The sequence below is a fragment of the Ylistrum balloti genome, unplaced genomic scaffold (assembly GCF_031769215.1).
Source record: "Ylistrum balloti isolate Yb309-2 unplaced genomic scaffold, AGI_CSIRO_Ybal_v1 Utg371782, whole genome shotgun sequence".
NCBI classification, from domain to species: domain Eukaryota; kingdom Metazoa; phylum Mollusca; class Bivalvia; order Pectinida; family Pectinidae; genus Ylistrum; species Ylistrum balloti.
Window position 1 is genome coordinate 30,791 of NW_026782890.1, and position 14,688 is coordinate 45,478.

General features: G+C 33.2%; 1 protein-coding gene across 1 annotated transcript; it reads right to left on the reverse strand.

Moving 5' to 3' along the window:
- Positions 1–3,298: 3,298 nt before the first annotated feature.
- LOC132563597 (sulfotransferase 1A1-like) lies at positions 3,299–13,658 on the reverse strand. The gene is made up of 5 exons (XM_060228337.1): positions 13,484–13,658; positions 11,984–12,307; positions 9,994–10,097; positions 8,213–8,399; positions 3,299–3,411 (listed from the first exon to the last, which is right to left on the reverse strand). Exons 1-5 carry the CDS (start codon positions 13,656–13,658, stop codon positions 3,299–3,301), a joined length of 903 nt encoding a protein of 300 aa, XP_060084320.1.
- Positions 13,659–14,688: the final 1,030 nt, after the last annotated feature.

A 14,688-nucleotide genomic window follows, 5' to 3' on the forward strand; every position in this document is an offset into this window, starting at 1 on the left:
TTAAAGTATACCGAAATGACCCTAGATATTTCAGGTCCATAGAGGATTGTACAGAAGACACAGTAACGAATTGTATTACAAATTTAGCGCAAGATATAGTAGAGCCAATGAATGAATCAAACTGCATCTTTCATCCCAAGAGTCGTCAATATTGTTAAGGACATACAATTTGAAGCCTAGGAGGCAACTGAGGAAAACCAAAAGCTGTGGGACTTAAAGTCCAACATCAGTGTCAACCATATATTTTTGAGAAAATTCTGCATTTGTATTAAGAACTTACTGCAGAAACAACAGGAAAATACCAACATGTTAACAAAATCTTGATCCAAACTTGAATTCAATAAAACCAGACCATAGGTTCCGGAATGGTAAGTGTCCTCTGCTTCATCCACGACAACCACCATGTAAATCGCCGTAAATCCAAGTATGTAATACCACTCTCAAATGCCAACTAGGTATATAACAACGAAACCAACAGGCAAACAAACCAGCATCAAACACGTCCACTTTCATATCGCATGAAGAGGTCAATGAAATCGCTATGAGGACCGCAAAATCTTCTCCATAATTTCTATCAAACCAAATCTTCTTGAAACCCAGCGTTATCAGTTTGTCCATCAGTTGGCGCAGTTTCCTGCACGAAAATCGTGATAAGTGGGTCAAGACCATGAATATCGACGGTACGTAAATACATTGTGTCAGAAGTATGATTTTTTTCTTCAAATTTTACACTATACGTTAAATGGATGAAATTCAAAACTTTTTTTTTCAAGATTATGTTGATCTTAATGATTCAGAAAATGGATATAAACTGCAGTGTAATATAATTTTTATATCACTTATCTCATCAAGTGAGAAAAATATGAAAACAACATCTGTTTGCATATCCATTCAGTGAACCATATCAACATTTAAAACCAAAGCATTTGTGTAGTATATAAGATATCAATGTTGTATTACATAACAACCACATCAATTTATTTTGCATGATTTGTTTGTTCTGGTTATTTGGTAAATTATGCAAGCATCAAAACGAAAAGCAAATTCGCCATTTTTGAAGAAAAATATCTATCTATCTATTAATCCATGTATTATCATTTCTTTCATTCATTGCATGAGATAGGCGATCTCTGAATCGGATGTTGAAACTTGACTAATGTCCTTTGAATAATATTATATTAAAACAAAGATTATTCTTTAAAACATAATGTGTAAAGAAAAGTGTACATGTTATTACTTCATTTGTTTATGTGAATCCTATACTGTCAACATATAGGTAAAGATATAAATGTGTGCACTATTAAAACCATATAGAGTATTTTTATTTCATATACTTTATCTTTGATATATTGTTTAGCTTTATTTCATAGAAAAGAGCGGATGTATTCTGAGTTATTTTTGAGTTATGTATTTATTTATCCCTTCAGTAACCAACATGAAGCACAAAATGAGGAAACTGCTGGCGTGATGCCCAACCACTGACGAACATAAATATCGATTGTAATAATGATAATGATAAAATGATACTGTATATAGAAGCGTTCAGAAAGCCTGCTTACAACAGTATATACATCATTATATAAACATTACCGTTACTGACTTATCTCTAGCCAACCCGTGAGTATATGCAGATGCATGTATTGCAGGTCCGATAATACCTTACAACGATTGCGTGATCCTGTCTTAGGGAATGTCGTGGAATATTTATTCACCTATTGGAGCGAGTTATTTGATCTTCTGAGAGAAAAAGAATTAAATGTACAAAGGAAACCGCCTGACAAATAACAAGTATCGAACATATTTCATTTCCTGTAAATTGTATACACAGGATATACAAATTTTAGGAAAAAATATTAAGTGGAAGTACAATAAAGAAACAACATGCATCACTTGTCTTAAAATGATTCTTTTAATAATTTTGAAAAATATTTAACTAATAACATCAAATTGTCAACATAATCATAATGAAAAAAAAATACATTGAAAATACTGGTTAAGTAGAAGGAGAATAATATCAAGTGTTCCGGAAGGGAAAGCGTCTCCTACTTCATCGTAGACACCTTCCATTTTAATCCTGGCCAATGGAAGTAAGTCATGTGATCAAGGTAGTTGTAGTTGAAATATCGCGTCAATAAACTAGGCTTTACCTTAGGTTTGTACAACAGACACACAAGAGAGTAACATACTAATTTAGAATTGGACACTGTTGAAAAATATATGCACTATACACCGATTTCTTTGTTCTAGGCGTCAGCAATGATCCTATGGCAGTAGAGTTTTGAAACATAGGAGATGTCTGAGGGGAAAAAATGATGCAGAGAGATAGCAAAATTCTAGGTAGGGATGCACTTATCCCAAAAAATTAAAAAAAATTATGATTGTCAATGATGGATGTTACAAGAACATCAACGTTACATTTGTAGGTTTGCTTATATGCTTGATTTATAGAACTTCCAACCGCCTAGATCGTCTTGTGGCGGTGTCTCCTCATAGTAGATAATGTCTACCTCACTGAACAACATGCGGGACGTCCGCCGCATGACATTCAGAGGAATAAGAATAAAACGTCTTGTGAGGACACAACCACGTAATAGCTTTTCAAAAACCTGACAAGAATGGGAAACGTCGGACTTGAACCTCGGATGTTCGTCTGGGGTTAGGAGGTCAACACTCTTATCGACTGAACTACATGTCATCATTGAAATGAATAGAAACAGTAGGTTACGGTCAATGTCAAGTACTACAGTCCACCAATTTAATCTTACCACTTACAATCTAAAGTTATCTTTATGTTGTTCTATATGATAAACTATCGATACGGGATGCACGGACACAATTTAATTTTTAAATTCTGATGTCAGGATTTCGCGTCGATCACGTGACTTAGTAGACATAGATGGATTCATTATGAAATTTTTGATTCACTAATTGGTTTATAAAAAAATAAGTGCAACTTTGAATATATGTACGTCGTAATTCTTCTTCGGTCTGAATTTGATGATAATAAAAAACAAAAACAAAACAAAAACAAAAAAACAAAGAAGGTAGGTTCTTTACAACAATCTTACACAATTTGCTTGAGAATTTATAATGCATTTGTAAGATACTGAAAATGTAGTTACTGAACGGTAACTTTCTGAACAACAAAACAGGATCTGCATAATAACACCGTAGATAAAATTCAACACGTAGGTTACAACACAACAGAATATCAATGCCTCGAAGTTGAGAATAAACTCCTTAATTACTTCATTTGTCGCCATCTGAAATCTCCCATATAAAGGTCTATTTCATACATCTACCCTTCAAATCTAAAAGTGAAAGTCGAATTTTTCATTCTTTCCATATAGACTTTGTCAAAATGTTCATTCTGGGCAACTGTAAAATAGTTCTTCCAATCTCCAATTTCACCTGTAAAAGATAAAAGACAAATGTCAATGTAGATGTGGCAAATAATATTCCGATCACATATCAGGGAATTATCACTCCCCAGAACCCTTGTTACTATCCGATGAATATTCAGACTGGTATCTCTTTCCAGTAAGAGGTATACGTAAATGTATTTTTTTGGGGAGGAGCAATCATTATTTGTTTTTACTGAAATTTACATAATTATTTGTAGATGGTGAAACTTACATTTGGATGTGATGAAATTAAAAGCATTATTTGATTTTTTTTATTTACGTCATTTTTTGCATATTTGGTGAAATTCTCGTACGTTATTATCATTTTCCAAATTATTGATACAACTATGAATTGAATGATGTCTGCATATTGCATAAGACATCCACTCATAAAACGTCCGTGCAGTTATTGTTATTGTCACATACGCTTTACACATATTTGTGGCCACAGAACGGAAGAATGACCGAAAGTATCCATAGATAATTTAGAAGTCTACCCCATATGTATGAATTCATTATGCAGTGATTATTAGTTTTAGCTGAGTTATCGAATCAATAGATTGCTAGAGAACGCCCCTCCCTCAAAAAAAAAAAAAAAAAAAAAACAAAAAACAAAACAAAAACAAACCAAAAAAAAGGTGGGGGGACACAAGAAAGGTTTAAACGGGGACTTCTGAAAAAGTAAATGGTGCATGTGTTCCGGAAGAGTAAGCGTCTTCTGCTTTATCGACAATGAAATAGATTTGAGGCTAAGATGAGGTATATAAATCCCTAATCCGAATGTCATTAAATGTGCCCTAACAGGTAGTTCACATGTAGAACAAACACCTTTTTTCGTGTATGTGTGTGTGTGTGTTTTTTTTTCTTTTTTTTTTTATCTTGGAGTATTTGCAGAAAAGGAAATTCCGGGAAATGTTCACTGTTCTTCTTTATTCATGTGTGTGTTTTGTTTGTTTAGTATGACGCAAATTTCAGCGCGAAAACTGTGGCATCGTCGATCGGTATGGGTAGGTCATTGTTTACAGAAGAGGATACGAATATCTATGGTGGTGACTAATCTCAGATTGAATTTTACCATTTGGTGAAATTTTACTTCATTAAAATTAAATGCTCTCTCGGGCGAACTTCTGTTTCCAGAGTTCATCTTTTCTCTTGTTGGGGCCAAAACCAAATTGTAATTTTAAAAAAACTATCCACACATTTTTGTCTTATTGTCTTCTGTTTGATAAAGATATATTAAAGACCCTTTGAACTAGGAAATATATCGAGACGTTAGTGAACAACAGTAAGAAAAGGAGAAACTATTATGTTGATTCTTTATCCTGGTGCTATAATTATTTTGACTTGATCAATATTCTGGATTACTAGCAGTACCTCACGAGGAACTTAAGGTGAAGACCAGGCCATATCTTTCAGATCTCTTTATTTTCTATTTTTTTTTTAATCACGGATCAGTTGGTCGTTCTATCATCTCATGATTCATTGCATTTTTGGGAAGCTGAGATCCTAGCGTTTTCCAGTAACGCTGCAATATCAATTAATGATTTTCGCGCAAGATGTCGTCAACTGACAAACTCATATCACAGAGTTTCAATAGATGCATGTTGATGGAAATTATTGGGAATGTTTACCGTCGTCACTATGGTTTTATCAAGAGATATTCTATTTCTTTGTGCAATATAAAGCCAGACGTGTTTGTAGCTCATTAGTATAACTGAGTATACCTTGTTCCCGCTTGGGAAAGTGACACAACTGACTTTGATTGAACAATATTTACATGGCGGATTTCGTTGCTAATGCAGGAGACGCTTACCTTATCGTAACACCTGGTCCTGTACTCATTGTACTCTTCAGTAGTCTCTGTGTGAATCTTTATTTTGTTTTTATGTTTCCCTATTTTAATCGAAATTGTTCGGAATGTTATTCCATTATAATGTCGACATTTTATTTCTTTATTATTATTTTTTTTTTGGTATAATTAAACTCCTCTTGTTGAACAAATGATTGTTTGTTTTGTTGGGCTGGTGTTGTGTTCTTGTGACAATAAAGTCTCCACGTAATTTTGTTCCATACCCTTTTTCTCAGTGCAGTAATATTATTATGACCAAAAATGGTAAATCTATTGTCATGTGTCCTTTGATAATATTGTTTTTCTTTTTTACATCTGGTTGTAACGATGGAACTTTTAAATAATCGAAACCACTCACCAATTATCCCATTTTATTAAAATGTCAACCCTTTTGAAAGTTATAAATGATCTCATAAGTCTATTGTAAGTACATTATATATGTGTTAAATCATTTCCCCCATATTTTCCAATGAGGCGCATGTGCTATGTTTATCACTTACGCTATACCTTACCTTTGTTACATTTATCGGACAACGTTTTTTCCCCTTCCTTAATCAAAATCTATGTGTGTACTCCTTGACCAGGGTAGTATTGATAAAAAAGATAAGATATCACTTGCCAGTGATCAAACACATTGCGTATATCTTAATTCAATCATATTCATAGTCAGCGGCATCTACGTATAAGTTTACCGTATAGAGTGTCAATCATGGAGATATATAATATCACATGAGTTTTGTTTATGTTTAAGCATGCATTTCGGATTGTTACTAGCCTGAACGACATGATCCGTCTTGTTCATGTTGGTACACATAGAGCGGAAGTAAAGAATGAGTCATAAAATATATATGAATAAAATTACTACATTTGAAATCTGCATCTGTATACTTATGTGTCTCTGTATATGTGTATCTATATACTTATGTGTCTCTGTATACTTATGTGTATCTATATACTTATGTGTATCTATATACTTATGTGTCTCTGTATACTTATGTGTCTCTGTATACCTATGTGTCTCTGTATACTTATGTGTCTCTGTATACTTATGTGTCTCTGTATATGTGTATCTATATACTTATGTGTCTCTGTATACTTATGTGTCTCTGTATATGTGTATCTATATACTTATGTGTCTCTGTATATGTGTATCTATATACTTATGTGTCTCTGTATACTTATGTGTCTCTGTATACCTATGTGTCTCTGTATACCTATGTGTCTCTGTATACTTATGTGTCTCTGTATACTTATGTGTCTCTGTATATGTGTATCTATATACTTATGTGTCTCTGTATACTTATGTGTCTCTGTATATGTGTATCTATATACTTATGTGTCTCTGTATATGTGTATCTATATACTTATGTGTCTCTGTATACTTATGTGTCTCTGTATACCTATGTGTCTCTGTATACTTATGTGTCTCTGTATACTTATGTGTCTATATATATGTGTCTCTATATACTTATGTGTCTCTGTATACTTATGTGTCTCTGTATACCTATGTGTCTCTGTATACTTATGTGTCTCTGTATACCTATATGTCTCTGTATACTTATGTATATCTGTAGACTTATGTGTCTCTGTATACCTATATGTCTCTGTATACTTATGTATATCTGTATATTTATGTGTCTCTGTATACTTATGTGTATCTATATACTTATGTGTCTGTATCTTCATGTGTTTCAGTATACATAACCGTATCTTTATACTTATGTGTCTCTGTATACCTATGTGTATCTGTACACCTATGTGTCTCCGTATTCTTATGTGTCTCTATATACCTATATGTCTCTGTATACTTATGTGTATCTATATACTTATGTGTCTCTGTATACTTATGTGTATCTATATACTTATGTGTCCCTGTATACCTATGTGTCTCTGTATACTTATGTGTCTCTGTATACTTATGTGTCTCTGTATACCTATTTGTCTGTATACTTATGTGTCTCTGTATACCTATGTGTCTCTGTATACTTATGTGTATCTATATACTTATGTGTCTCTGTATACTTATGTGTTTCAGTATACATAACTGTATTTATATACTTATGTGTCTCTGTATATTTATGTGTCTCTGTATACCTATGTCTCTGTATACTTATGTGTCTCTGTATACCTATATGTCTCTGTATACTTATGTATATCTGTAGACTTATGTGTCTCTGTATACCTATATGTCTCTATATACTTATGTATATCTATATATTTATGTGTCTCTGTATACTTATGTGTATCTATATACTTATGTGTCTGTATATTCATGTGTTTCAGTATACATATGTGTATCTTTATACTTATGTGTCTCTGTATAACTATGTGTATCTGTACACCTATGTGTCTCTGTACACCTATGTGTCTCTGTACACCTATGTGTCTCTGTATTCTTATGTGTCTCTGTATACCTATATGTCTCTGTATACTTGTGTATATTTGTAGACTTATGTGTCTCTGTATACCTATGTGTCTCTGTATACTTATGTATATCTGTATATTTATTTGGTTCTGTATACTTATGTGTCTTTGTATACCTATATGTCTCTGTATACTTATATATATCTGTATACTTATGTGTCTCTGTATACTTATGTGTATCTGTATACTTATGTATATGTGTATATTTATGTGTCTCTGTATAGCTATATGTCTCTGTATATTTGTGTGTCTCTGTATACGTATGCATCTCTGGATACTTGTGTGTCTCTGTATACGTATGCATCTCTGGATACTTATGTGTCTCTGTATATCTATGTGTCTCTGTATACTTATATGTTTTTTATGTGTCTGTATACTTATGTTTATCTATACACTAATGTGTAATATAACATACAGGTACACAGATGAGTATTTCTATGCTGATTACATGTAATTGATCTGGCTGACCTATAAACGAGTAATCATTTAATTAACAACACGTGACTTAAGTTACACGTCCGTAAAAATTTCCTACCTTTCCTGTAGATTGGAAGTGTTTTATTGTTGGTGTGTTTTTTCCATTGTTCCGATGGTGTAAAGTTTTTTGTAGCCTTCTCTGCCATATTTCGGAATGTACATTTATCAGTCACCGTTTCCAAGAACTCTGTGTCAGAGGAAGTCCCAAGGAATGAATCTAACTTTCGTACGTGTAGCATTAGATCCTGAAACAAGTTATCTCACATTTTATCAATATCTAGGTTATACTTGAAAGCTGTTGATATCAATAATCTTAATTGACATTACGAGGTGTGCAAATTTCCTCGTCTCTCCTCTGACATTTACCCGTGTGTTTCCTGATCACAACAAAGTTTATCTATTTCAAAATAGGATGCAATGCCTGAATATAAATAGGATGATAAACAAAAGAATGTGTTTGTATTTCATAATAAAAATCACCCAAAATACTGTCATATCAATGAAATGACGCCGTAAATTCTTAATGAGAAAAAAAGCAAGGATTAAAGGGTAACTGATAAAAATATTGCAGAAACAATGAGATGTTTCGAAATGGTAAGCGTTTTTGTTTTTGTTTTTTTGTTTTGTTTTTTTTACTTTACTGACGCTTTCGGCTATAACGATTAAGGAAAAACGAAAACCTTGATCACAGAGCGATGTATACGCCAACCCTCTCTGCATTCGCGGATAGAAGGAATTTATCATAATTTCTCCCATTAATGTAATGAGTCAAGCGTTACAGAATCAATCACAGTGATTTTTGTAATGAGGTAAGCTGAAAGCAACATCCCTGACATATGTTTTTACATATCGCCCTCAATCCAATAGTCAAGGGCCTATTCACAGCACGATTTTCGTGCAAGGAGTTGTGGGCTGACGAACAAGCTCGTTACACAGAGTATCAAAAGATAAAGTTGATGAAAATTATGGGAATGTTTTACGGTCGTTATAGTGACCTTATGACGACATGAAGCTAAACGTGTTTGATGCTCGTTAGATAACCTGTTGCATACATTGTTCTCATTTGACATTTTTTTTTTTATTTGACAAAGATTTACATAGCGAGTAGATGATGCGGAAAACGATCATTCTTCCGGAACACCTGGTCTTCTAAGCCATAAAAATGTTTAAGGAGTTTCCGTGTAAATCTTTCTTTTGTTCATATTCTGCTCTTTGATCTTTGATAATAATTATGATTACATGTTGATATTACTTGGGATTGTGCATGGTTATCTGTCACTTCCATTAAAAAATAGGGCAAAAGACACGCAAGTGAATGTCAGCTTTCAATAAAAATCAGAATTAGGTACATAGTAATTCAATCGTATCTTAATGCAATTTCGTTCTTCCTGGACTCGACAGTGATGCTAAGAACCTCAATTTTGAAACACTCATTGAAGATTGAAGAAAATCAAGAGTATTCGAAAGAAACGTCAAAATCTAGATTGTTAGATGCCCTAGCCCAATAATTAAATCAATTTCTTAATTTTCATATTTGATTAAATAAGTACAACATCAAGCTCATGTGTATATTCTAAACCGTGTCACTTTTCGAATGAATAAAAACTTTGGAAGCACTTTACGGCGAACCTTGCATATTGGTAGTCTTCCTATTGCAATCTCGAGTATTGTCTGAAAGAACAACATCTTTTGATACAATTTTAGAATTATATACATTAGAGTCAAACAATAAATAACATTGTATTATAAAGCTGTTTCCTCCTACTCGTCAATGGTCCTAATGACCTTAGTTTTGTAATCAAAAAGACGATTTTTTTTATAAATATCGATAAAACTGACCTGTTTCATGTCCTCGTAGATGAGATACTGTATGTTGTTTCCCTTGTGTTCTCGTCTCACTTTATCCCAACTCTGCATGTAGTCAAACCAGGAACCGTAGAAAACTGGGATAAGAAAAACAAGGACATAGTTATCAAGATCCCCCGCCGTGTTCATTGGTAAAATGTTTACATTTAAAGTGAGTGACATGGAACACTGGAAAAGAAATATGCACAGAATTCGGCGATAATCAAAGTCAAGTCTACAAGTCTTATCATAACCCATTCGTTCCTTCAAAAGATATTAATCAGAATAATCTTATCAATTTTTAATAAATTGATGTTCAATCTGATGTAACACAAATTCCAAAAAGTGTGATATTTTTAAACAAAAACATAAGGTTCATTACCTATATCATTCGCCGATTTTCTCTTTATTCCAGCAAAAATCATTTTAAAAGATGTCTTTGTATTATAGCGCTTAATCATGCAATATAAATGTTAATTGATTTCATGTATGTTCTGAATTTTCCAATCTCGTTTTTTTTTTCTAATGCAATTTTGTATACATATATTTAGTACTTTAAATGACATTATTTAAATGTTTCATTCAGAATTATAATTCATCGAACAATAAGAAATGTATTGTGGAAAACACACAAGTAAATCTGAGTTAAAATATAAGTAGAAAAGACAGCTTAAATGAAACAGTATACAATTAATTGACTTGTCATATTAATTTCCTGAGTTTAAAACGTATATCGTCAAAAAAATATATACATCCCATCTAAAACGGAAATTGAAGGACTTGGCGAGGTGTTTCTTATTTTTCTAAATTTTCATAGTTGTCTATTTGGTTTGATACATATTTCTCATGAAATAGTATCCCGTGTTGTTCACAACCTTAAATTATACAGCAAAATAACTGAAAACTCTCAAAACTATTATCCTTTATTTTCAGTTCTTCGGTATCTTCAGGAGTAACGAATGGAATACATTTTACTGAGAATAACTGACAAGATTTTAAAAATAAGATTATTCTGTATTGATCTCTTTCATTAATATCCTTGCTCCATCGATAACGTTTGTACTATCTCATACTATTGATATATCTGATTTCTACTTCTAATGCTTATTTGGGTGGATTTTAATTATAATTAAAACATTATATTAAACGGTGATATTCACCGTGTCTTCAAGAATGCAAATAAGATAAAAATGTGATAGACACTCTAGGAGGACTTCAAGCCACAGAAGTTTCCATAACCTATAGGTACGTTTTTATTCATTCTTATAGTAGCGCAGTTCAGAGCAAAAAAGGCACACAAGTGAATTACCCCTTTTCATACAAAAAGACTTAAACACATTATGGACAAATAATGAATGAAAGTGCATCATATATACATGAATATGCGCATCGTGAAACTACCAGGAAATTAGGAAATTTTGATCAGTTCTTCTCATCAATCTCATAAACTCTTGTCATCACTGTCATCACTCCTAGAAAATTGAAGCAGCTGTATGAATTTCTTATTGTATTGACTTGGCGTTATTCACTTTTGTACCTTTTGTGCAATCTCCAAGAATGGTCTTCAGGAGATGCAAGTTTATGATACGTAAGTGGTCGATAGTAAAATACGACAAGGTTTTATGAGTTTCGATAGTTTATGAACTGCCTAGGTGTTGATATTGAATTAACGTTTAATTATTTTGCGTGTCAGGTGTTTCTATTCATGCTTTAGAGTTTTTTTTACTTCATACAGAACTTTGTTAAAACTCTCTTATATAGAACTACATGAACTTTACAGTATATACCTAAAACTTCTGGCCTTTCGGGAAGTGTTCAAATAATAGGCATGCTTTTCACTAGATAGTGAAAACCACATACAAAGTGGTGATATTAGAAACCTCCTTCGAAAATTAAAAAAAAATTATCTTCAATTTTTTTTATTCTTTTTTTCTTTTCCTTACTTCTTTTTATGTGTATTTTTTTCTTGACTTGAAGTACTTACTTCTGCCATCCATGAACAATTCGTAAAGACTCTCCCAAGTTATTTTGATTATAGTTTCCATGTATGCAGTATCCCATTTCATTGAGAAGATTTGTAGCGATGTGAAGACATCCTTTGGGTTCCGAAATATTGCAACAACCTTTCCTTTCCCTTCTTTAACTTGTTTAGGCAGAAAGTCAAAAGTCATGTGAGTCGCAAATACTCTTGGGGATGGGAGTTTATCAAGTGTTTCTACATCAGAGTAGTCTAAGAACATTGGCGATCCTCTGTAGATGATCTCCTTTGTACGAAGCATGCTGACTATGGTATACACCCAATGTGTTCCTAAAATAACAAAATATATGTCTTTTTAACCCTAATTGTAGTCACAATAAACAAAGACGAAGCCTCAGAGATACAAAGAGAGAATGTTGCCAATTTAGATTTTGTTGGCAGAATAAATTACTGTTTTTTTCTAAGGGTTATGATATATATCCTTTTACGTGTTTAAGTACCATAACATGGAACAGAATACTTTTAATTTTTATTGTAAGGTTTACATTTTTCATTGCTGAATTTTCTAATCCAATTGTCGCGGTATTTGTTCACCAAGTGTGGAAGAGCTAATAGAATTCGTCACGAATGTTGTCACGTGACATTGCCTAATCATGTTTTTATAATATTCTCACATGACATAATGAATATCATTGGGTTCTAGTGATCATTTTCTTTCTAAATATGTGTGGCCATGGAATAGTGAGACAATAGATAGATACGCTAGCGGAGAACCAGTTGAATATTCAAATAATAGCGAGGGAGAAACTGCAGCCGGTGAATAAAGAATTTGGAAAGAATCGTGTGTTATATTCTTACGGGATTAATGATGTGGTCGTGCTTGTATTTGTTGTGTGTTCCTGGATGGTCGGAATGATGACCACATCTACTGATGTAGGTAATGGCCGACCGTGCGGAAAGGAGAGAAGCGTGATTAGACTTCACATGATGTACTTAATTGTTGATATTACTGTAGGTAACACAGGCATTTGAAACAGACGAAACGTATCACCGGCATGTACTTCTTTGTTTTTATACACATTTTTGTATGATTTCATTCCACGGAAATGACCTTGGTTTTGTTCTAACGTGGCAGTTCAGAGCAAATGTAAATACTTCCATTTCATATGAGATTTATGAATCACAATTTACCATACCTCACCAAAACTTTGTTAAAATGAAACATCACAAGATTCTTTGGCTTTTTTATCAAACATATATCAGATTGAATCTAATGTAAAGCTATCCACATTTATATTGTAAATGTGCTTATGCGGACAATTCCAGTGAAAAAACCTTGAAAATCAGCATATCAGTTGCTTGTTTAACCTAAAAATTGTATATCATCACCTGCTCTGTTTGTCTGTCTTTCTGTCCGTCTGTCTGTCAATTCATAAAAACAGCTTTGTGGAAACAACTTTAAAACTAGACAGACAGATGGACGAAACGAATAGTCGATGTACGAACCTGACTTTGGGTACGTGAGTATGAATGTGTCATCGTCTCTTACACTCATAGCATCTATTGCAGCAAGGTGATCCTTGACATTTCCAATGAAATTAGTCACGTAGTACCTGCCATCATACTTCTTCATTTTTATAAAGTTTCCTTTGTCGTCTCGAACATCTACAACCTCCGCCATATTGAGAGCAACACACGGATTTGTAGTTGTTACTTTATCTGTGTCCTTTACCTTGCTGGTTGTGTATGGTGATTCAGTGAGTCGGTAGAGAACGATTGTACAGAAGGTAACCAATTATAAAGCACCTGTCAGTACAACTTTGAGAACCAATTAAAAAACAAACCAACAAAATAGAAACACTAAAGCTAAGAAAAAATAATTGAAATGCGGCATACAACTGTTTGGCCATTGTATGGGTCGTCAGTGAGGCCAACGGCCTGTTTACTTGGAGCTCAGGTTGCCATCGAGGAATATCCTAAATTGTCAGTCCCAGATTGGGAGGTACATTAACCCAGAACCTCAATAAATTTTCAATTTTTGCGATTTATTCAATATTTTCACCTTGTTCTCATTTGGAAGCATGACATTACTTACTGGAATTGAACAAGATTGATACTTTGGGAGTCATACTTCAAAAGTAGAATACACGCATATCCTTCCGGAGCACATGGTCTTTGCCTAATGGCACATTTTACTGGTGGGCACTCTTTTTGAACATTATTCAGTTTATGTTTTGCCGTTATTAAGTCGAATTTGAGTCACTTGAAAAATTAGTATTTTTTTATCGTGGTATTTTACATAATTTTGTTGCTGAACTTAATGTTTCACCAATGAAGGAATATTCATATAGTGTTGATATATATTGCTACACATATGTCTAAAGCAAAAAAATACATTAAGGTATGATATTTAATTGTGGTAGACATGGGCCACCATAAATATGACTCACGTAGTGATGTGAAAATTCGGCGGTTGGTTTGGACTTTAAATTATTCTACTGCACGTTATATTACAATGTTAGATTTATCTACACTGTCAAGTACTTTTTACCTGACCTTTGACCTGGATGCCTTCGAATCACGCTGATCTGATAAAGGCGCTATCTTTAATAGAGCCGCTGTTATGAGTTTACATACTTGTTTTGTTTGTTTGTTTGTTTTTTTTTTTTTAAAGCCTCTTACTCAAAATTCAAACTTTAATATATCGATAT